Genomic DNA, 21726 nt, shown 5'->3' on the forward strand with positions numbered 1-21726 from the left:
ATCATTGCGCGATCACTAAAAAAATAACTTGTTTGAAAATCAATTCCATGAAAAAAGTAGAATTTAATAGTCGTTGCCTGTGACGTGGCACGAGTTAGTATAATTGTTTATTTAATGGTAATCAAAGCTTAGTTATTAGAACTGGGATAATGTCTTAAATGCTTAGTAATGAAAAGGTTATCCCATTATTACCACTACTAAATTAGCGAAATATCAATTGTAGCGCATCTTCATCTTCGCATGGTTAAACTAAAAAATGGAGTATACGTAAATATTCAAGAACTACGAGTATTATAATAGTCTAAATTCCTCGAAGCTGTCTGCAAAAAGTTTGAAACTTGATGTTTCGATACTTCTGCTGACCTTTTGGACCAGGATTTTCAGTGTTACGGACCCTAGTGGGTATGTATTAATAACAAGGATCGCCGGTTACTGTGCAAGTAGCACAGAATGTTCCGACCACAGTCTGAAAGGAAATACAAAAAAAAGTTTTTTTTTTTACAAATTGGTGCCGTTTTTTTCTGCATGTTGTTATAAAAAAAATCCGGACGAAAAAAAAAATTTAGGCATCATTGAGAGTAATAGTAAAATAGGTCAATTAGAAAACAATTTTTGAAGAAAATTGACCGAAAAAAAAACAATTTTTTTTTCGTTTTTTGAAGTTTTTGAATTTCCATGTTTTGTTATTCCCAAAATTACGCTAAGAAACTCCAGAAACTACTTTTAGTTGAATAAAACTAAGTTTTCAGGGCTAATATAAAGCTTGAAGGCTATTGTAAGAATATACCTTCACCTTATTAGCTCGAAATTAGACCAAAAATCAAAAATTTTAAAAGACTGGTTTTTCTCCACATTGTGAAAAAAGTGTGGAAATTTTTAATGTCGTTCGCATCACGACTGAAAGGGTTTTGATATGACATATCACTCATTCCAGTCTGATGATTATTTGTGGTACCTGCTTTTCGTTATTTGTAAAACGAAAAGCAAAAAAAAAATAAAACACCCGAATACAAGTTTTCTCCCCGTTTTCAATGGTCGGAACAACAAAGATAGCCGTTTACTGCACAAGCATCACAGAATGTTCCGGCTACTATAGTCTTAAAAATACTACAAAACAGTTTATTTCAACAAATTAGGGTCGTTTTTCCGCGTGGTGTGACAAAAAGAGCCGAAAGAAAAACAAGACTTTAATCATATTTGACAGTCATAGTAAAATTGACTAGAAAAATTACAAAAATAAGAAGCTCTCAAATAATCAAAAACGTCGCTACGCGAATAAAACTAAGTTTTCGCATTTTGAGTTAAGCAATTGTAAGCTTTTAAGCCATAAAAATAAGCTATTGTAAGCCTGCTCGCTCGCTTTATTCCCTTATTCGCTATTAGTTTGAAGTTTTTAAATGTCGTTCGAATCACGATTGTAAGGGTTTTAATATGATATATCACTCAATTCTCTCTGATGATTATTTATGGTAGCTGATTTTGCGTGGAAAACAAAAAAAAAGAAAAAGTTAAAGAACACGCGAAAACGAAGTTCCTCCCCATTTTGCAAATGATCGGAAGAATAACTTTTACTTTCAAAACTGTTTTTTATATGCTTAGGATAGAACAGAACTAAAATTGATTAGGTTAGTTGAGACGCCAAACTTAGTTCATTAGAGGAATCATTATAGCATTAATATAATAAAAAAATTAATTTTAATTTCCCAAAGAGTCGCTCTTGGCAGTTTGATTTTTCAATAGCATGTAAAGCTTTGCCCTTCTTTGTTTTTTGTTCACTTTTGAGAAAGAAATTATAATAGTTTAATCAATTTGATTAAACGGCATAATAAATTTTTTAGGGTACTAAGTTCGAAAATCCTTATAACAGATGAATTTCAACCTGACCAGCTCGAAAAAAATCACCAGATTCAAAAATTGTTTTTAAGAGTAAAGAACCTAGTGAAGACTCTTATACAGGTCCTGCTGATTTTTTTTGTTTTTTTTTGTTATTTTTAACAAGTCTTAAAATGTGCATAAAAGTCTCTAATAACTACAGATGTGCATTCATACATATTGATGCATTTATGAATGCTTTTGGCTATATATGCACTTTTTTGAATTCAATTGAAGTTCACCTGTCTGGAAAAGATGTAAAAAACACTCTCCAAATAGGAACGTAAAAATGACGCGAAAAAACGAACCATTTGTAGTTTCAAAAATGGATTTTAATTTTTAGATTTCCAGCGGAATAAAAACTTTACCTATTGATCCAGTTTTCTCTAGTTGGATTTATGTTATCAGAAAAGCGCCATTCATAAATTGGTTTAGAAATTTAAAGAGTTTAAATGACATCTATTATTTTCTTTGAAATTTGAAAGTTGCGATTTTTTCAACAAAATGAGTGTTTTTTTTTTATGTTTACTTGCGTTGATTACTTTTAGTCCTTTGAATCAAATTAGTCCTCTGTTTGCCCTAAATTATAAAATCAAACCTCAAACATTTTTTTTGCTCTGATCCTAATGTTATCAGCTGTCTGCAGGCCTCATTTTTAAGCCAAAAAAACGTCAATCTACAAAAAACTGTTTGAAAATCTCAAAAGTACCTTTACCTGCGATTGTTTTGATAGGTTTGTCTCCAATGGAGACTACTTGTGAAACAAACAAGTTCTGAATTCCAAAAGCGGCTACTACAAAAGTTTCAGGCAAAAAACGCACGTTTTCGCTAAGACCGACGTTTAAAATTTAGGTTTAAAATTTCTAAATGCAGCTTAAAATTTCATTAAAAACTGATGAAAATTAAAATGGCTGTTCGATCATCAACATTCATTGTTCTAATCAAATCTTTTCAGTGAGCCAAGTTAAAATGTCTGCGCGCCGTTTGTCAGCACCTGGTTGAAAATATCCAAGCGGTTCAAATGGGAGAAAAATGTGAAATCAGATTATGAAACACTTTCGTATGATCTGAAGTTTCAATCTTTACCACTGTTTGCTCTAAAAAGCAAAAGAAAAACTGGAGTCAATTTTTTAATTCTAATCCAAGTTTTGAAAGACTCAATTACAGCGCCAATCCTTAGTGATGTCTTATTTTTGAGTAAAAAACACCCTAACACCAATTTCCTTTACTTTTTGTAATTAAAACAAAAAAAAAAACTTTTTTTTCTAAGTTTTTCAACAAACAAAAACTTGAAACAAGTTAAAACAATAGATATCTACAAAATATATTGAACGGTGGTATCGCTGAAGTTCACTTTGAGGGGGGAAAATTAGTAGAGAAAACCAAAAAGCGAAACTTTTGTTGAAATCAATGTAGCATCAAAACTAAAACATGTCGTAGTATAGGTGGCGCTCAGACAATTCGGCCCAAGACAATTCAGTCAATTTGAAATTCAAACAATTTAGCCAAAATTATACAGACAATTCAGCCGGAGACAATTCAGCCAGTTTTTCAGAACGCTAGTTTCGAAAGAAAAATAGGAATTGGAGTTATTTTTCGGTTTGAGATAACCGGCTCTAAATCTCATGAAGAGTCCAACCCTCGGTTGGCAAGCTAGTAACACGTTGGAGCGACTGCGGCGGTCACTATTATTGGCTGAATTGTCTCCGGCCGAAGTCTCTGGACGCGAGTACAGGTAAAACAAAAAAAAACGCAAGAAAAAAGCCATAAAACGGAATAAAAAAACATTTATTTAAACAATTTTCCCTGTTTATAGCTTTAACTAATCAAGTTAAGCTAAAATTTGATATTACAAATTTAGCCTCCATCACACCATAAAATGCATCTAGAAAAGTTAAACAATTTCTTGAGATGTTACCGTTTATTTACATTACCAAACAGCCATTGTGATTAGCCAAGATCGATCTCTAACACCATCTCAGAAAGATCAAATTATTTTTAAGTTAATCAATTAAGTGTTTTTTAGCATTTTTGGAGCTTTTCTTCTCTGTCAGAGTTAATGTTGAGCGCCAAATATGGAATGATGGATTTAAAATCAAATGAAAAACTTAAAAAGCTTCATCAACATTCAGCCCCCTCCCTTCATAATTCTAATGAATCGAACTCTTATATCTAGCAGGATTTCCTCACAAATCAACTGAAACAATCGCATGATCTTGAAAAGAAAGCTAGAGAACAAAACCGCAACTCGACCTTTATTAATTGTTTCAAGTTCAAACTTGGTGAATGTTTGCAGATTTGCCAACCAGTGACTTATATTTGCCATGTTTGTAGGTCTACCTAAAAACTCATCCGGTGAGACATTGGACTGTATGCAATGAGTCACTCTTGTCACCTTAAATGATAAAATAGTTCTTTTTCGTTTTCGTTATGGCTTGCATTGCTTCTCGCATCAGCTGGAATCATTTTTATAGCACATTTAAGTATTGTTTTTTATAAAAGTTGTTTTCAAAAATAACAAAGTATTCTGAGCTCCATACGGTACCTAGTATCGAGTATCCAATCCTTTAGCAAAGTATTCGAACGATTAAACGACCAGTTTTTAAGCCTTCTCCACGTATTTTTTTTTCCAGAAGGTATTGAGTCAAATAACGACTTTAATCTCTTTTAAAAAATTAAGAATCCTTTTAAGAACATCCAAAAAAAATCTAGAAAAAACTTAAATTGCAAAATTGCACTGGAGGTCTAAATTGATCTCTGCGAGTATTCTGTTTGATGCAATTCTCAAATCAGCACAATTTGAATTGCGAATGATTGATTTGTTTTGCACTTTCGTTTGTAGAATGCAACTTCGCGTTGTTGGAATTGTCCTACTATTGAAACCATTATGATTTAATATGGAAACGACACATTTTGTTCACATTGCAAATGTAGGAGCTTTTTTACACAGGAGTTTGTTCATGATAAAGTGATGTTTTCAGGCGAAGATGTGACGGGTACACAGCCCAGAGGAAAGTATGTGACTGTCTCCGTTGACCTCATGTCAATTCAGACTGACTCCCCCCAATTGGGGGGCAGTAATTTGGGCAGGGAGATGGGGATGGAGTGGTGGGTTCTCAAGGAGGTCACTGGACTGAAAGAGACGGGGGATGAGGGTGAGGGGGATAGTAGTAGTAGAAGTGGGTTCCGAGAAAAAGGCGATCTGACTGTGATCACGTTCAACGAGAGGGTCTTCCCCCAGTCGGTGTCTTTCCTCGCCGGCTACGGGTTCGTACTTTTTCTAAAGTTCGATAAAGGCTGAAAACAATTGATATTTTTAGCGAGAATTCATCTCAAATTTGTGATTTAACGCTTTGTAGTCTTAAAAAGCGTTCAAATATTTTATGGGCTTTTGTGCTTTTTTACATTCCGTTTTTAGATTTTTTGTATTTTTTTCTGAATTTTGAGAGTATCATTTGCAAGTTATGCGAAGTTTGCAAGCGACGCTCTTTTCACGGCCTACTTTGTTCATTTCAGCATCATCGGTCTCTATCTCTCACTGGTTCTGGTCATTGGCAAATTTGTTCGCATGTTTGTCTCCGGAATATCCTACAAAATACCCTTCGACGAACTGCCAAATGTAGACAAGGTGTTGAAGTTATGTCTGGACATCTATTTATGCAGAGAGGTCAAAGAGTTTTCCCTGGAAGAGGATCTGTTTGCCAAACTCATGTTCATTTATAGATCACCAGAAATGCTGATCAATTTCACAAAACTAAAGCTTGATTGAGGAGAGATCAAAAAATGTTTTCTTTTTGTTAACCTTTCGTTTTATCTAACACTACTGCTTTAAAATTATGGTAACAGGGTTTATGAACCGCAGTTACTGCTCAATTGCAGAAAATTTAAATTTCTAAATTTTAATTTCCTAGATAATAAATCTCGTATTCAATTTTTTTGCAATAAAGTAAAAGCTATCAGAAATGTTTCGAAGTTCAATCAGGTGAGTTCAACTTGTCGCCGCCTTTCGTTTTGCGGAACTTTTCCAAATTTCCACCAAGGAAGTTAATGCGGTCCAATAATTTATCTTTTGAACGTAGCGATTCTTCGATTAGATACTCTTTAGTGACTATGTTAGCTTTGTTACGTAACATCGTCTGAACAACCACGTATTCATACTTGTCCAAATCTGACTTTTCTACTGAAGGTTCAATCACTACGACACTCTTTTTACGACTGATGGCAACTTCAGAAACTGTTGTTTTCTTCGATCCGAGGAGGTATTTGAGAGCTGCTAATATCGACGCAACAATGCAAATTGGATGTGGAAAAAATGAACGGCTTTGAAACTCGAGGACCATTGTAAACCGTTCGGTTTTCCATTCCTCGTCTGATTTTTCCATGATAGTCGCGTAAATCCTGCCAAATATGGCAATAAGCGTGTTCAACAACATAGCATTTCCTACAAACAACATGATTATCACAATCATTATGTAATAGCTCTTGAGTCTGACCATTTCTTGCTGTTTTTCCGGCGGGTACTCTGAAATTGTTTCGCCCATAGTTTCCAGGAAATATTCGCCGTTGATGATGAAAAAAGCTCTCAAAATGACACCAGTATAGCTGCCAGAATGTGCATCTTCATATTCAAACAATTGGAACAGTGATGTAAAAAACACACCAAAAGAGCCCAAGAAAATAAAAAGAATTGACATGAAAATGAGCGTTTCCGACAACATCTTGCGAATCATGATCCAGACGGTTCCAAGTTTCTTGTCGTACTGGTAGTAGCGAAGTATCCGTATCCAGCTCAGAAGTACAGCCAGAGCATAGAAACCCTTACGCATGTTGGGAAGTGTGTCTTCTTTGTCATATTTGATATCCTAAAACATGATCGGCAATTTCTTAAGTGTGAACTAACTTTGGATTCGGATGTGCAGAACTTTGGATTCGGATGTGCAGAACTTGGGATTCGGATGTGTTGTTTTCATGTGAAAATAGCAACAAAAAATCAAATGGGAGTTGAGGAATGATATATAAAGTTGAAACTTGTTAAGTAGTAAATCGGATACTAATCAGAGAAAAACTTTCTTTTTTTTCGAGAAAAGGTGATTCGAACTTGTTGATTTTTTTTAACTAAAAGTCTCAGTTCAAATTACTTAGAATACCTTAGACAGCTATTTAGTTTTTCTGTTAAGTAAGCAATTGGTAATGCATTATTGGAGCTTTTTTTAGCTCAAAAAAGTTTTTAAGTTTGCGAATGGGACTAGAACTAAGGCATAGGGGGGTTGGTTTTTTTCTAGCCGATTTTGGCTACCTCATAACGCTCACGGAAATCAAGTGAAGTATCATATTAAAACCCATTCATCTGTGTTTTGCGATCTATTTTGTCTAAGATTTTTAAAGTAACATTGAACGCAGCGAAAACACCTATGTGGGTCGTGATGGTTTAATTTTTTGTTTTAAAAGTATATTCAAATTTGTAACTTTTAACTTATTTTTAATTTAACTTCAACTGCTAAGAGAAAAACTAATTAAGCTCTTAGAAAGCGAAAATTCGAAGTGCGCAAAAAACCTGAAGGCCTTTCTAGTTTAAAAAAAATGAATTTTGTTTATCAGCAGAATGTATAACTTACCTATTTATCTAAATTTCTCATCTGCGTAGTTTTAAGACAAATTGTCAATACTAAAAAATTTTGTGGGAAGCTTTAAGAGGATAACTCTTTCCCTTTGAAACACAACATATGATTTGTTTTTGGGAAAAATACTTTTTGAAATCTCCTTGAGTTCATCAAAACATTTTCAACGGTCTGCCGGCTATTTAAGAGAAGAGCATAGTTCAGAAACCTAAATAATTCGTGATGGTTTTTAGCTCATCAGGCTCAAATTTATTTTAATATCAGGCTCAAAAAATATGACGCTCAAAAATTGAAAAAATGGAAAACTAGTCTGAGTATTGCTCTTTTGAGTTCACTGACGCTTTTCCAATTTTTTTTTGCTGACTGGGGCCCAGGGTTCACCTAGCGGAAGCGAGTTCGTTTTTAAAAAAACGGGCGTTAGTTATGAGCAAACTTCACTTTTTTTTTACAATTTTCTGCATGCAAAAGCTTAATTTTGCTGGTTAAGAGGTTAAGTCTTGAATGGTTTTTGCTTTTCTATAATGGTGCTTGTCTTGAATGATGCTCAAGGCTTGCAATGCTTAAGCAACATGCAATGTGCAGGAGCACAGGAGCTGATATAAGCTTAACTCGAGAAGAGGGGGTTTTAAAAAAGTAACAAAAAAGTTAAAGAAATGCTGGCCGGCCAAAAAATGATGTCGTTTAATATTTTCCACGATTGAGGAAAAGCACTTCAGGGGATTTGCTGAAAGCTTGTTTCAACAAAAACCGGGCAATGAGGGTTTAAAATAGTTATTTTAAACTAAAATATCAATTTTCAGACCTGATTCATGGTGTCTCTACAAAATCAGACCTCAAAAATGTAGAGCAACAACAGATGTAAATATGAAAAAAATGCTTCAATTAGCAAACTTTGACATTGTCAGACATTTGAAAGAGACAGAGAAGCATAAGAAGAGCTCAAGCTTGCATTTGTATACATGAAGTACTCATGCATATGAAGTACTGAAGCTGATGGCTAATAAATGTAGAAAAACAAATTCAAACGCTGATGAACAAAGAACAACTTGTGAAAATTTCTTTGAAAACAAAAGAAAGTTTCTTAAACTAAGATCCACAAAAAAATTATACCAATTTGAAGATACAAAAAAGAGTTATACTATTTTTCAACAAATTTTGTCCAGTCGACAAAATAATGCTTATAAAAAAATGTGGAAATTGACAAATCGAAATAAACTGGTTGTCATTATTTATTTAAATATTTTTATCCATGAAAAAATGAAGGATTAAAAGAGTGTTTTCTGACAACAATGAAGGGAAGGCGATGGATTTTCTCTATTAAAAATATTGAGTTTTTACTCAACTGAATTTGATTGCTTATAAGATGGCACTGAAAGACAGCTTGGCTACTTGCTAGTCTCTCGCGTTTGTAAGCATACTTTTTGCATCAAAAGTTTGTATATGTGGGTTTAAAACAAAATTTTTGTGTATATGTGGGTTTAAAACAAAATTTTCGCGATCATTTTTATAGGACCTGCCACCTAGAACGGTTAAGTATGTCCAATCACAGACTTTAGAAAATAAGAGCGAAGCTGAGCTTACCTGTACTATATAAGTTTGGATTGGGACGGCGACAAATGCGATCAGCCCGATAACAGATACGGCAACGTCCAGGAAATTCCACTCAGTTCTTCGCCAAACTCTCCACTTCAGCGAAAAAAGATGCATGTTGATTTTTAGCCAGAAGTTCGAGATTATTTCCAACATTGTGGAGAGGAAATAAAGCGCAATGTAATACTCCAACCAAACATGTGACATGTAATTGAAATCAAACAAGTAAAATTTGGAAATTAGGATGACAAAGATGAGATGAAAAATTAGGCGGATTAAAAATTTGCAGGCTGGAGAAAAGTAGAAGAGGTTAGCTTTGCGTTTCCAGATGGTCCAGGCATCCCGGATTTTTTCTTTATCTACTGGATCCCCAAAGGTGTATTCGAACTCCATCGATGTCCGTCTGTTTGCTCGCGACTGCCTGTCCGCGTGTAAGACGGTTTCAACTAAAATACAATATAGAATATGCTGGAAAATTGATTAGAAACAATTTTACAATATTAAATATTGAAATACTTCACTAGCGATTTGATTGGTAATGTTATAAATGTTTAAATTGAAAATTACTTCGTTCAATTTTAAGCATATTTAGCAAATTTTTAAGGTGGAAGCCTTAAAACAGCCAGCCTTATGCTTTCCTCCTAGCTCAGCCCTCCTCATCAAAATGTTTAGGCGTTTAAGCATTGACTGGCGAAACTTGGTTGATAAAAATGCCAAACTTCAAGACTTCCAAGTAATTTCCAAGTAATACGTTACTTTTTTCTTCTGAAATTTCAATGAAAATTTGCTCGAAATCTTACTTTGGTCCAGCACTCCATTCGACTCTCGTCTTTCCAATTCATTGGATGGATCCGACTGACTTCGTATTTCATTCCAAGGAACTGCCATGTTCTGTCCACTGGATTGATTGTTAGTAATACTGCTTTGGTCTGAAGTCTTCAGAAAGATAACAGAGAACGGGTTCAATAAAGTTGTCACGATTTTTCCATGGTAGCAACTCAAGCCCTTGGTCCACATTTTTTGAACTACTTGTTGGAAACAGGGGTGTGAAATGACAATTTTGATTTCAATGAACCATGCTACATCCATTACACAAGTGTTCCCGTACTGTGGCAAGTTAGTGTTGAGAAGCAACATCGCTTTTTGAGGGTTCAAACTCCAAGCGGATTCCAAGATATCGTAAGCTTTTTGAATGTACTCCTCATGAGCTTCTAAGTAAGGAGTTCGCATTTTGAAGAGGTCGCCAGTTAAAGACTTTGCCACCACTTTGCAGAGTTCGGATCCGATCAGAGCCAGAATCAACTGGTTTGAAGCCTGCATCCAGAAAAACTCGGTCGCTTTCAGACGTCCGTTGAGAAGCGCCCAGAAGAAGAGTTCACGATAAGGATCATTGAAGGAAGTGCCGTTTTTCAAAGAATGAAGTGGCTTTGATGTTGTACAGGAGTAACATAGATCATAGACGCAGTTCAGACTGATTTCATCTCGTTCGCCTAAGCATCGTTCTAATACGTCGTGTAGAAGCCGGGATTTCTTATAGGAGCGACTGTACAATTGAGCTAATCTTCTAGGCGTGAGAAATTTCTCCATTGTGAATCCACACTGAAGAAATAGTCTGGCGAACTGGATTTTCTCCTCGTGTTCGATCGCCTCCATCATGAGGTCTTGAATCCCCGATCTGGCATTGATGTCGGCGTCCTGAACCAGTATCGACTAAAACACCGGGTAACTATTTGCAGCTGTTAGATGGTTTAAAACTTCACGTGTGGACGTGCTGGGGCATATATCTATGTCCTCCCCTTAACAATAAATGCTCAAATGGGCTGCGGCATTTAAACAACAATAGCGACAAAAACGACGCAACAAAACCAAATTATATGAACGAAAACAGTAATCACATTGGGTTTGATGGAGGCGTAGCGATGAGCATGAGTAACTATCAGCATGCGCTAAGTGCTTCAACGAGGTGTTCATTTTGTCGAAAAAAGAGCCTACTTTTTCTATAAACTTTAAAAATCGCCTTTAAATTTTGGGCTGCATTTAAATTTCATTTCTAAGGTAAACATTCGGCAAAATGCACGCTATTTGAGTAAGCAAATTTGAGTAACCAAAACGTCTTATTGTGAGAGAGTCAATTGCGTTCTTCTGCATGCTAATCGACACACATGCTATCAGGCCGGTCCCCCTTTTGCTGCTGTTTTCGTGCATAAATTAACGGGATCTAAGTCTATATTGTGCAATGAAGCCACATGGACCGTGGAAGCTTGTGCGTTACATAGAACAATTAATGAAGATCATACCTGATGTCCTGTATTGCTTTTAATTTTCTGAAAAAACTCACAGAGGCTAGCCAAAAATTTTCATAGCTATCTATTTTTCAAGGATACTACTAAAAAATGAGAGTTAGAGAACAGTTCGAACTAAATTAAAATTTTATCAGGCTTGTGATCTGCAATTAGAAGAACTTTAAAACCGTTACTCGCTAAGATAAAAATCATTGGTCACTTCAATGACATTTTTTTTATTTTGAATCAGTTCTCAGTTATTGATAAAAAAGTTTAAAATTAAGGCTACCTCAACGATTTCCCCACAGTAGTTCCAGCGCAGTGACAATTTAACTGGATCATAACTTTCTGCAGTCTTGCCATCCAGCAAAGCGGAGAAAATACAAGTGTGCAAGTTGACAACAGGATTACTCAACTTGTAGATTTTGATAAGTTTCCTTTTCTGGAGACACTTGAAGATGAGGGGTTCGAGGGTGGCTGTGTGCATCTGGTTGAAGGAGAATAGCTCGTCAGCTGACTTTGCTTTGGACAGAAAGGAGAGCAACTGGCGAACTAGCGTAATGTAATAGGGCCTAAAACGGATGTCATTTAAATGCATGTATTTTCATATATATGCAACTCATAAATGGTTCATTTATCTACTTTGGCAGCATGATATAATCTGCGGGTCTGACATTTTACCCCAAAAAAAACAGAAATATTGATCTTCTTAGTTTTTTTTTCACGTTTTTGTAATGAAAACAGTGGTCAAAAAATTCTGTGCAACTTGCAAAGCAACTTGCAAATTAGCTTCCGCGCCCTTCAAAAAAAATTGTTTGTTATTGGGGGGCTATAATGAAAAAATCCAAAATGCGGATGATAACGAACCATTTCGAGGCGTCATTGGAAGGTGGAACTTTGTGGAGAAGCAAAATCAGGTAATCTACAATTCCCCCAGACCCCTGGCATAGAACCACAGGAATCCCGTTTTCCACAGATCTTGCCATGTGTTCCAGAGTTTTAGCATCACCTCCGAAAACCAACAATACTGTTGGCGTATTCAACAGTTTCAAATCTTCAACTTCTGCATTAGACGCAAAAGATGCCTTGTCTTTTGAGCAGAAGTTTTCGATTTGTATTCTCGCAGGTAGTTCGCAATGTTTTTCACGGACTGCACTTTCAATTGCAACAAAATGGGTGAAAATTGGGTTCAAATGTGTCTCGTACCTATCGTAAGTACTGGCCGCAATAGCGTTATCAGTTAGATTTGAACTTGACACATTAACTGAACGAGCGGGAGTAGCTTTTGAGCGAGTTTTCTTTACAAAATACTTAAAAGTTTTGTCTTTAGGAGCAATGCTCTCAGTAGAAGTGGCTTTTTTAACACTTCGTCGGCTTCTCAAAGGATCACTTAAGGTCTTAATGAGTGTGCGTTTCTGCGGTGGCGCCACCGGAACCGGAATTCTCAAATGACCTTCAGTTGGAGTCATTAGCGAATCTCCACTCCAAAAAGACGACATTGTTCTATTTTCAGCCAGACAGTTCCAATTGGTAACACCAATAAGGTCAAAATTCATTTCATTTTTTCCAAGCCATTTCAAGTACTGCACTTCTTTAAGAGCACGTGACACTAACTCATCGGCTCCGTCGTTTGTGCCTCCAGTTATTACCCAGCATTTAGTAGTACTAACTACTTTGACTAAACCAGATTGAAACGCGCTGAATTCTTCGTGTCTGAGGTTGACATGGTTAAGGGTTCCAGTGACAGAAACGATGATATCAGGTACTTTCAGACCCCAGTTGTCGATTAGAGTTTCCACGAACAGGTTCGGATGACTGTCCACTGCCAAGATGGACAACTGTGCTCGTTTCTGTATGCCTTCATTTTCATCCACAAACTCAATGTCATGAGTCGGAGTCGGCCTGAATAAAGCAAAGCATTGTTTGTTGAACACATTGATACTACTTTTGAAAAATTCATTGGAACTGGAAATCAAGTTTTGAAATTTTTAGTATTCGTAAAAGTAATCAAAAATATTTGTTTGTGAATTGATGAGACATGGAGCAAGCTTCGAAAAGTTAAATTTAGCCTGTTTTTTAGCTATCATTTGTTTACATTTCCAGGGTATATTTTTGATTTCTATTGGAAGTCTTAAGTTTATAATTGTATGATATGCTCTATAAAGTTTTGACAAAATTTGAAAAAAAATTGTCCTTTTTTCCACAAAAAATCTGACATCACAAACCAGGCATCACTCAGTTGATAAAGCCAAAAAAAAAAATTCGAGTCAGGGGTAGATCCAGGATTTTCTCAAGGGTGAAGGGAGTTTCTAAAAAATATGCGGACATTTTCGAAACTTTTGTAAAGCTACATTAAAATTGATTTCTCGAGTCCTCCAAAACGCTATGGAGAACTATTTTGCAAACATTTTCTGCCAGACGGAGAAACATCAAAATGTTACTTTGGGAACCTTTTGGGAGATTTAGATTTAAAAACTGATTTTTTTTCAGCGTGCGCTCCCCCCCCCCCCCAATTTTGGGAAGCGCTCTTACAGAAAACTTCAGGCTCATCCTTCACTGACAATATTAAGATTGATATCGATATAAATCAAATTTTATGCGGATAAAATAGTGTGAAAATATTGATTTACGGCATCCCATTTAGTTACATACATCGTTTTAGAATAGGTTTAAACAAAATTTTAGGGTAGATTTTTATGGTAGTGAAATCCATCAAAACCTTAACCAATTGGTTTAAATTAATTTTTGCTTTAGCGAAATTAACTTAAGGTAAATTTTGTAAAAAGAAAAATTTACAGAACTACAGAGGCAAAGGGTCACTAGACGAGAATTTTTTACCGCAAAATTTTGAGTCTAAGAGATTCCTTTTTGAATTTTGCAACTCTAAGTGTGGTGATGAAAATAAGCTAATGCGAATATTCTTCAAATTTCATTTTCAGTTTCATTAAAAATTTTCTAGCCGCATTTTTGGTAGAAAAATGAGCTTATGAGAAGATCAATTTAGATCGATTCATTTTCGGGGCGAACAAATTACAGAACGTTTTTCTAGCCAAATATCAACACAACAAATCATTTGAAAAATATGCGTTACACTTTTATCCAAAATGTTCTATTGTCTGATAGTGGAGAAAATCTGATGAAATCTTCTATATAACCCGTAAAAATTGAATATCCAAAAAGTTGGATAAAAATTGAAATAGATTTTAACTGACTACATTCAATTTTGTGGTTCTAAAAATCCGTAAAAAACTCAAAAAATCAATTACGTTGCAAAACAATGGATTTATATTGATTTAGAATCAATAATTGAAAATTAGTTTTTGAGCTTAATTTTTGTAACAAACTAAATCAATTTTATGTCAACTGAAATCAAATTCTTAAGTTTCTTCTAGTTAATTTGTATCAAATTGGTAGCAGTCTTTTTTTGTCAGTACGGGTTGTGTCGTCAATAAAGGTAGAAAAAATATATTCAGAATATTTGATTTCTCCTGCATGACATGCTAAATTTCATAGAGAAAAAAATTGTTCCACAAATGATAAATTTCTGCGGTTTCTCTTCATTAAATCCGTAATTAATTTAGGTTTTATTTTAAACTAACGTTTTTTTCTCCTCTTTGGAGAACATAACGGAATCTATGTCATTGGGGTAGTTATGTTTGTTGAGACCAATTTTTCCGTAATAAATTTTTCAGCAAAATTTTGGATGTTTGAAAAGGACTTTTGGTATAGTTTAAGTGCGTTTTGAAATGTTTATCTTTAATGATAGGTGAGCCAGAACTAGTTAAGCACTAAAAACTGTTCGAGAACGTTCAAATGTCAGTCAAAGTGGGCATTGCTCAGATTTAAGTGGTCACATTTTTTATTGAACGAACTAGAGTTACTCGGCTCGCTTCTTTTAAATGCAGAGGAAAGCGAGTGCCATCAGATCAAATAATCCTGCTTAGTGCACTAGATTTTTTTTTGGAATGCAGCGTATTGTAATTTACAAACCGACTAGAGTTCTTTGTAATTTGCGCATACATCAAAACTGGCATATATCAAAACTGGCGATTTGCGCATAGCATATATCAAAGTAATCAATATTCCAGCAACAAAATGGAACAAGACTGCTCGTATCAGGGCAAAACCTTGAATCTTCCGACTGCCCTTTAGGGTTTATGGAGCAGCAGTAATAACATAAAAAAATTAAATGAAATAAAATAAAATGAAATTTTTTTTTTCTAAAATTTGAAATTTTTAATAAAAATCATCCACCCACACGCCATATAAAATACAAAAAGAGAGATTTCGTTCCTTGTAACAAATCAATTATGGCAAAAAAGCTTCGTTCAACCAATTTGGAACGATTTCTAAGTCGGATTAACTCTCCGCTTACACGTTAATAGCGCGAAATATATCGCGCGTTAATTGTCCCAAATTGGTCAAAATGGCAATCTTTGAACCCTCATAACATTACGAAAAATGATCACAGGTGAAATATCTTTTCAAATTTAAGCTCCAGAGAACAAAACCTTTTGAATGATTTTAAAAAAATCCGTCAAAAATGGCTAGTTAAAAAGTCGAAATTTGTCTGAAGAAAAAAAAAACCCACCCCGACCGCAAATATTCCGTTACTTTCGTATCGAAAGTCGGAACAACAAGACTGCTCGTATCAGGGCGAAGCCCTGAATGTTCCAACTGCCTTTTAAGATTTATAGAGCAGTAATAACACTAAAAAATTAAATGTAATAAAACAAAATGAAACTTTTTTTCTCTAAAAATTTGAAATTTTTTAATGAAAATCATACCCCCACACGCCATATAAAGTACAAAAACTAAATTATTGCAAATAAGCTTCTTTTAACTAATTTGGAATGATTTCTATGTCGGATTAACTCTCCGCTTACACGTTAATAGCGCGAAATATATCGCGCGTTAATTGTCCCAAATTGGCCAAAATGGCAATCTTTAAACCCCCAGAACTTAACGAAAAATGATCACAGGTGAAATATTTTTTCAAATTTGAGCTCATGACAACAATACTTTTCGAATGATAAAAAAAAATCCGTCAAAAATGGCTAGTTAAAAAGTCGAAATTTGTTTGAAGAAAAAAAACCCACCCCGACCACAAATATTCCGCTACGTTCGTATCGAAAGTCGGAACAAAAACAACCTTGTGTTCGCATGTTTCTTTCTCAGCGCCAAAAAAGCCTAAGTCTGTGAATTTTTATTTTTTTCCAAAGATCTTTTATCTATAGCTGTTTCAATTTTTTTATCAAAACCTGATGGAATGGACTTGGGCATATTTGGCGCTGAGAAAAAGCATCTGAAGACAAGGTTCGTTTTTATTTTTTGCGAACACAGCACAAAGATTTCAAAATACCTTAAAACAAAACAATACCAGATGAGGTCGTATGATATACAGAGGGCGATTCTACACTCAAATTTTAAAGAGAAAAGTACCTCAGATAACGCTAGTGAAAACAATTTTCATTTGTTTTCAAAATTCAACCTAAATTTCGCAGAATTGTTAGTTTTTGGGGGATGTATAAAGCTTCGCGCGTTTTGTAACGCATCGATGATGCCAAATAGCAAACTCTTATATGTTTGAATGATTTTAGGAGCGGGCAAATTTTGCCGCTGTAAGCATTAAAAATTTATAGCGCGGTTATCATCTGAAGTTGCTGAAATTACTCATTTTTAAAATCTCAAAGATTTACTAAAACTGATTGTAAAAAAGCTAGCTTCCTGCTAAAACAAAAATTACATTAAAAATGGCTAGCTGGTAAGTAAAACATTTGCTGTGAATAAAAAACCAGGTCGAGCATAAAAACCATTCCCTTCGAAGAAAAGAGTTCCGAAAAGGGGCAGAGTCGACTGTGTTTGGAACTGCATGTCTAATTGTGCAGCAACCGGCTGCACTATTGATAATTTTAAGTTGGTTTATTTGCTTCTCATATCAAATTTTGACCTACATACCCACAGGATCTGGGCAAATGCACGCGATGCAGATCAGACCTCCAAGCTTGTGCATTCTGCCAGGGACCCAGCAGATTCTTTGGGATCTCTACATGTTCCTCCTCCGTGCTCCCACACCCCTCGCACAGACCAGGTTTGAGGGGATCGTCAAAGAATTTACTGCAGAAGAGTCTGGTCGATCGAGCTTCGTTGAAAAACGAAAACTCCGAAATTTTCCTTTCTCTTTGTCCCCTGCTGTCCATTTTTAAACAATTTCAGAAATTTTCAGAAAACTTCAGAATAATTTCAGAAGCAAGAGCACTTCAACACATCGGCTTAGCTCGCCCCTTGTGAGAACTCTTTTTTAAATACTTATACTTTCGCATGAATCAGTCGATAAATTGGTGTCAGCTTTATTAATGAATTGTCGGTCAAGTAAGTTAACATAAAGCTTTATAACAAACCATTCAATGCATAATTATTGGACCGATGCAAAACTGACCAACAAAGGTGCTCAATTTCGAACGAAGTAACTTAAATTTAAGATCCTCCATCAATTGGCCAACAAGTAGAATGCATGTCAATACTAGTCACTCTGTACTGCCGTTTTAGCCGCCCTGCAAGTTCATTCTCGTTGTTTGTACCACTCGTTGTGATGGTTTGAATTACAGGTGCTGTCAAATTCGTCACTGGAATGACCAAATTGTACATCTTGCTATTACAGATCATTTTCATGTGATACCATGCATTTTGTCAGATATTTACTTCTCTAATCTTGTTCAAAGAGTTTAATGAGTTTTCGTTGGTCCATTAGAGCGAACGTGTCAATAAGTAATCGTGCGGTTTAACAACTTGAAACAAATTTAGAGCTTTTGAAGAAACGTCCCCGGGGTTGAAACAGTTATGGTAAACATAAACTTCAAGTCCATTTGGAAAAAAAATCGGAACTTTTATTATCTTTTTTGAATTTGACGCAAAAACAGAAACTTCTCGGCAGATTTCGCTTTGTTTACCTACCGCATAATTCAGCCGAGGGCTTTCTCTTCAATTTATTTTAGGGCCAATTCTTTAATTTCATGTTAAATTGACATAAAAATATCCCGCATGCCATAAAAAAGCATTTTTGCCTAAGAAGTTTACTGAGATAAAGCTGAAAGCAAATGAATCAAGAAAATCAATGCTTTAAGAATTAAATGTTGATGAAAACTGATGATACAGGGTTTAACATACAAATGAATACTACTGCGGTTTTTGCTAATGCTCATTCGTTTTCTATAATAAATTGAGCTGGAAATAATTGAATCTTCTCAGCTTTGGTAATTTGGTGCTATTTTATCACTTCATCAAATGCCAATATGTATTTTCAAACCCATCTTTAGGAAGTTCGAACCGAATTGACTTAACTGAACAGAGAAATTGAACTACATACAGCAGGGGTAATTTGGTACCAGTTTTCAAATCCTCTTCATTAGCTTGACAGTGTGACAATTTAATTATTAAAATAAAACAGCTCCGTCCTCTGCGGTCACTTACTACCCCATTAATCAGATTAGGCAGGCGATTTTTTTCCAAAACATTGACATTGATGACGTGTGGGGGCTGTCTAATTCAAAACTATCGCAACTATACAAAGAAAAAAATGATATAATTCAAAACAAGTCTGTTCTAATAAATTAACGTGAGAGCATAATTGGGTTAAGGAAGACAGCAGTTTTAGAAACGACGGTTCGAATTTGAAGAAAACTAGATTATAGGACTAAATAAACGATTTGAATCTTGTAGAGTAAATCAATCGTATTTGAAAAATTAACTTTTTGCCTAAACCAATCTTTTTGCCAAAAATATTCAATTGTGGAAAGTCCAGAGGCAAACTTGAAGAAAACTGGAGCTCCGTTCTGAAAAACCGACTCAATCTACTTAAAGTCAGTCTCCTTCTTTTAGTTTTTTTTTCAAAAATACGACAAAATTGTTCGCATCAGGACAAAGCTATAAACGTCTGAATTGCCTTTCACCAAACTTGATATGTTTTTTGGCAAAAAAGTGATACATAGTTCAAAAAAGTATATAGTTTTTTAGAAAGGCTGTTGCAGCGCAAATGTAAGCGAGAGTATAAATGCATATAAAATTGAACCAAAATGTAAATGCATATAGGGACAGTAGCCGAGCGTATACAGCGTTCGAATCCCGCCTAGGTTATTTCCTTTCTAGAACTCAAATATGCCCCGAAATTGATGGGACGCTCCGTAACCAGGTCCGAACTCCCCCCCCCCCCCCCCAAAAAAACCTAGTTTAACCATCTTTTCGCTCTAGTTTGGTTCAGCCTTGAAAAAGACAGGTATTCTCGTTCTTAACATAGCTGAGGATTTTATCTCAAAGCGAAAGGCCAAAGACCAAATACTTATCGAAAAGTATAAAGAGCTGCACCAGCCCGCTTCCCTTGAGTTGAAGACTCTGTTGTTACTTGGACGATACAGTGCTGACCTAAGTACACTGAAAGCTAAGAAGAAGCGGAACCGTTTGTCGCCTAAAAATCGTAGGGCGATTCACAATAGACTTAAAGCGTTAAAACTTCAAGTTCCTCCCCCATGTAAGTTATTGATGTATTAGATTATTTTGTGAATTTACTTGAGTGAAAATAAAGTTTTTTCTGAGAGTTGTTTGTTTCTGAAATTATGAGCATGGAAGTTAAGTTTCAGAAGAAAATTAAGAAGTTGTTTGAGAAACGTAGCAATCTCGAAAACGAACTTTATAAATGCCACGAAATAACTTTGGAATTTATAGAGAGTCAGAGTCGTTGCTCAAAAATTGATACCTAGATTGAAAAATGTAGGAACTTTATAGAACAAGCGGTCGAGGTAAATAATGAGTTGATTGATATGGCTGCAAAAAGTGCCAGCCCCGATGAATTGATACCGGCACAAAATATGTGGCTTCATAAGTTGACACAAAGCAACGATAAATTTCTGCAGGAAGCAATCACTTATAAAACAAGTTTTGAGGCAGTAACAGAGCCGAACAACATAGATAGCAGCTCAAAAATTTCTCATCATTCCGAAAAAATTGAACAACCACAGTCGCATAAAACAGATACCCGTTCTAATTTGTTACACCGAAGCATCCGACATCAGCAATCGGGTTCTCAAAAATCTAGTCGTCATACCGCCGCTCCGTCGAAAACACTTTCTGAGAAAAAGCGCAATTTAATGATTTTAAAGAAACAACAAGAGGAACTTGAGAGGCAGGCAAAGGTGTTTGTCATTAAGACTGAAAGAGCAGCAAAACAAGATGAAACAATATTTTTTAGTACAACAAAGCAGTTTAGAGTTGGAAGAATTGGCCGAAGAACACAGGAAAAAACTGGCAGAAATTGAGTTGAAAGGGCTTGAGTTAGAAGTCGGAAATCAGCGAGAATGCTGAGGAAAGTGGTTTAACTCGAATCTCTCCACGAATAACAATAAACGAAAAGGATCGTACGCGTCACTGGGTCAAATCGGTTGATCATAATCAGCCTGAATCTGTTGTAGTTTCCAATCAAGAGCAGCACGTTCGTTCGACAGCTCCCGAGGAAACTTATCCTGCATCAACAAATTACATGGTCTCATCAAGTTTACAGGAGTGAATAATGTCCAGGCAGCTTCTAGTGATCCAAGGTTGTACTTCAGTAACCACATTCACGGACAACGACTTAATTTGTCGAATTTGGTCCAATCGCAGATTTCCGTTACTAATCCAGAAGGGTTACAGCAGGTCATTCAACCTGTTTCTAATAATTTGCCTCAGCAAACTTTTTTGTCCACTCATCAGTGCTAGGTAATCCAAACACAGGGTCAGTAGTCCAAGTAATTTCTGAAAACTATTTTGCTCCGACAACATCTGCAGACGTTCCTTCTGGTGTAGCACCGTTCGTTTCTGCATCCACAACAATTAATCAAGTTTCTTTAAGTCATCAAACTACAGTAGTGGGTAAAGCAAAATCCGCAATCGCTGAGTATAGCCATAGCGGAGTACTATATAAAGACGCATTAGCAACTCTTCAAAGAAATTTCGGGCAGCCGCATGCTCTAGTAGGGGCTCATCTAGATAAATTGAGTAATTTTCCGCCGCTGAAAATGCATAACTCAGAAAATGTAATTAACTTTTCCTCTGCAATTTCTAGACTTGTTACCGTACTTGGAGTGAATAATGCCCAGGCAGCTTCTAGTGATCCGAGATTGTATTTCAGTAACCACATTCACGGACAACGACTTAATTTGTCGAAATTGGTCCAATCGCAGTTTTCCGTTACTAATCCAGTAGGGTTACAGCAGGTCATTGAACCTGTTTCTAATAGTTTGCCTCAGCAAACTTTTTTGTCCACTCATCCAGTGCTAGGTAATCCAAACACAGGTTCAGTAGTCCCGGTAACTTCTGAAAACTATTTTGCTCCG

General features: G+C 35.6%; 2 protein-coding genes across 2 annotated transcripts in view; one reads left to right on the forward strand and one right to left on the reverse strand.

Annotated features, from left to right (window-relative positions):
* LOC134844964 (piezo-type mechanosensitive ion channel component 1-like) overlaps positions 1–5803 on the forward strand; it is a 133655-nt gene extending 127852 nt beyond the window's left edge. The window contains exons 59-61 of the mRNA XM_063861791.1: positions 4207–4227; positions 4854–5139; positions 5389–5803. Of these exons, the coding sequence (XP_063717861.1) occupies positions 4207–4227; positions 4854–5139; positions 5389–5641 (560 nt within the window). The 3' untranslated portion in view covers positions 5642–5803. The remainder of the gene's footprint in view (positions 1–4206; positions 4228–4853; positions 5140–5388) is intronic.
* Positions 5804–5839: 36 nt separating this feature from the next.
* On the reverse strand, positions 5840–17562 carry LOC134844965 (transient receptor potential cation channel subfamily M member 8-like). Its single transcript, XM_063861792.1, has 7 exons — positions 17360–17562; positions 12230–13264; positions 11652–11934; positions 11378–11404; positions 9881–10790; positions 9072–9526; positions 5840–6734 (listed from the first exon to the last, which is right to left on the reverse strand). Exons 1-7 carry the CDS (start codon positions 17560–17562, stop codon positions 5847–5849), a joined length of 3801 nt encoding a protein of 1266 aa, XP_063717862.1. The 3' UTR covers positions 5840–5846.
* Positions 17563–21726: the final 4164 nt, after the last annotated feature.

This window comes from Symsagittifera roscoffensis, chromosome 4 (genome assembly GCF_963678635.1).
Source record: "Symsagittifera roscoffensis chromosome 4, txSymRosc1.1, whole genome shotgun sequence".
NCBI classification, from domain to species: Eukaryota; Metazoa; Xenacoelomorpha; order Acoela; family Convolutidae; genus Symsagittifera; species Symsagittifera roscoffensis.

Excerpts from the sequence above, each read along its gene's own strand:
- LOC134844965 (XM_063861792.1), bottom strand. The coding sequence starts at position 17,562 with ATGGACAGCAGGGGACAAAGAGAAAGGAAAATTTCGGAGTTTTCGTTT. Across the intron at positions 13,265-17,359 it reads CAGAATGCACAAGCTTGGAG|GCCGACTCCGACTCATGACA; the intron begins GTCTGATCTGCA and ends TGCTTTATTCAG. Across the intron at positions 6,735-9,071 it reads TCCAAACTTATATAGTACAG|GATATCAAATATGACAAAGA; the intron begins GTAAGCTCAGCT and ends ATCATGTTTTAG.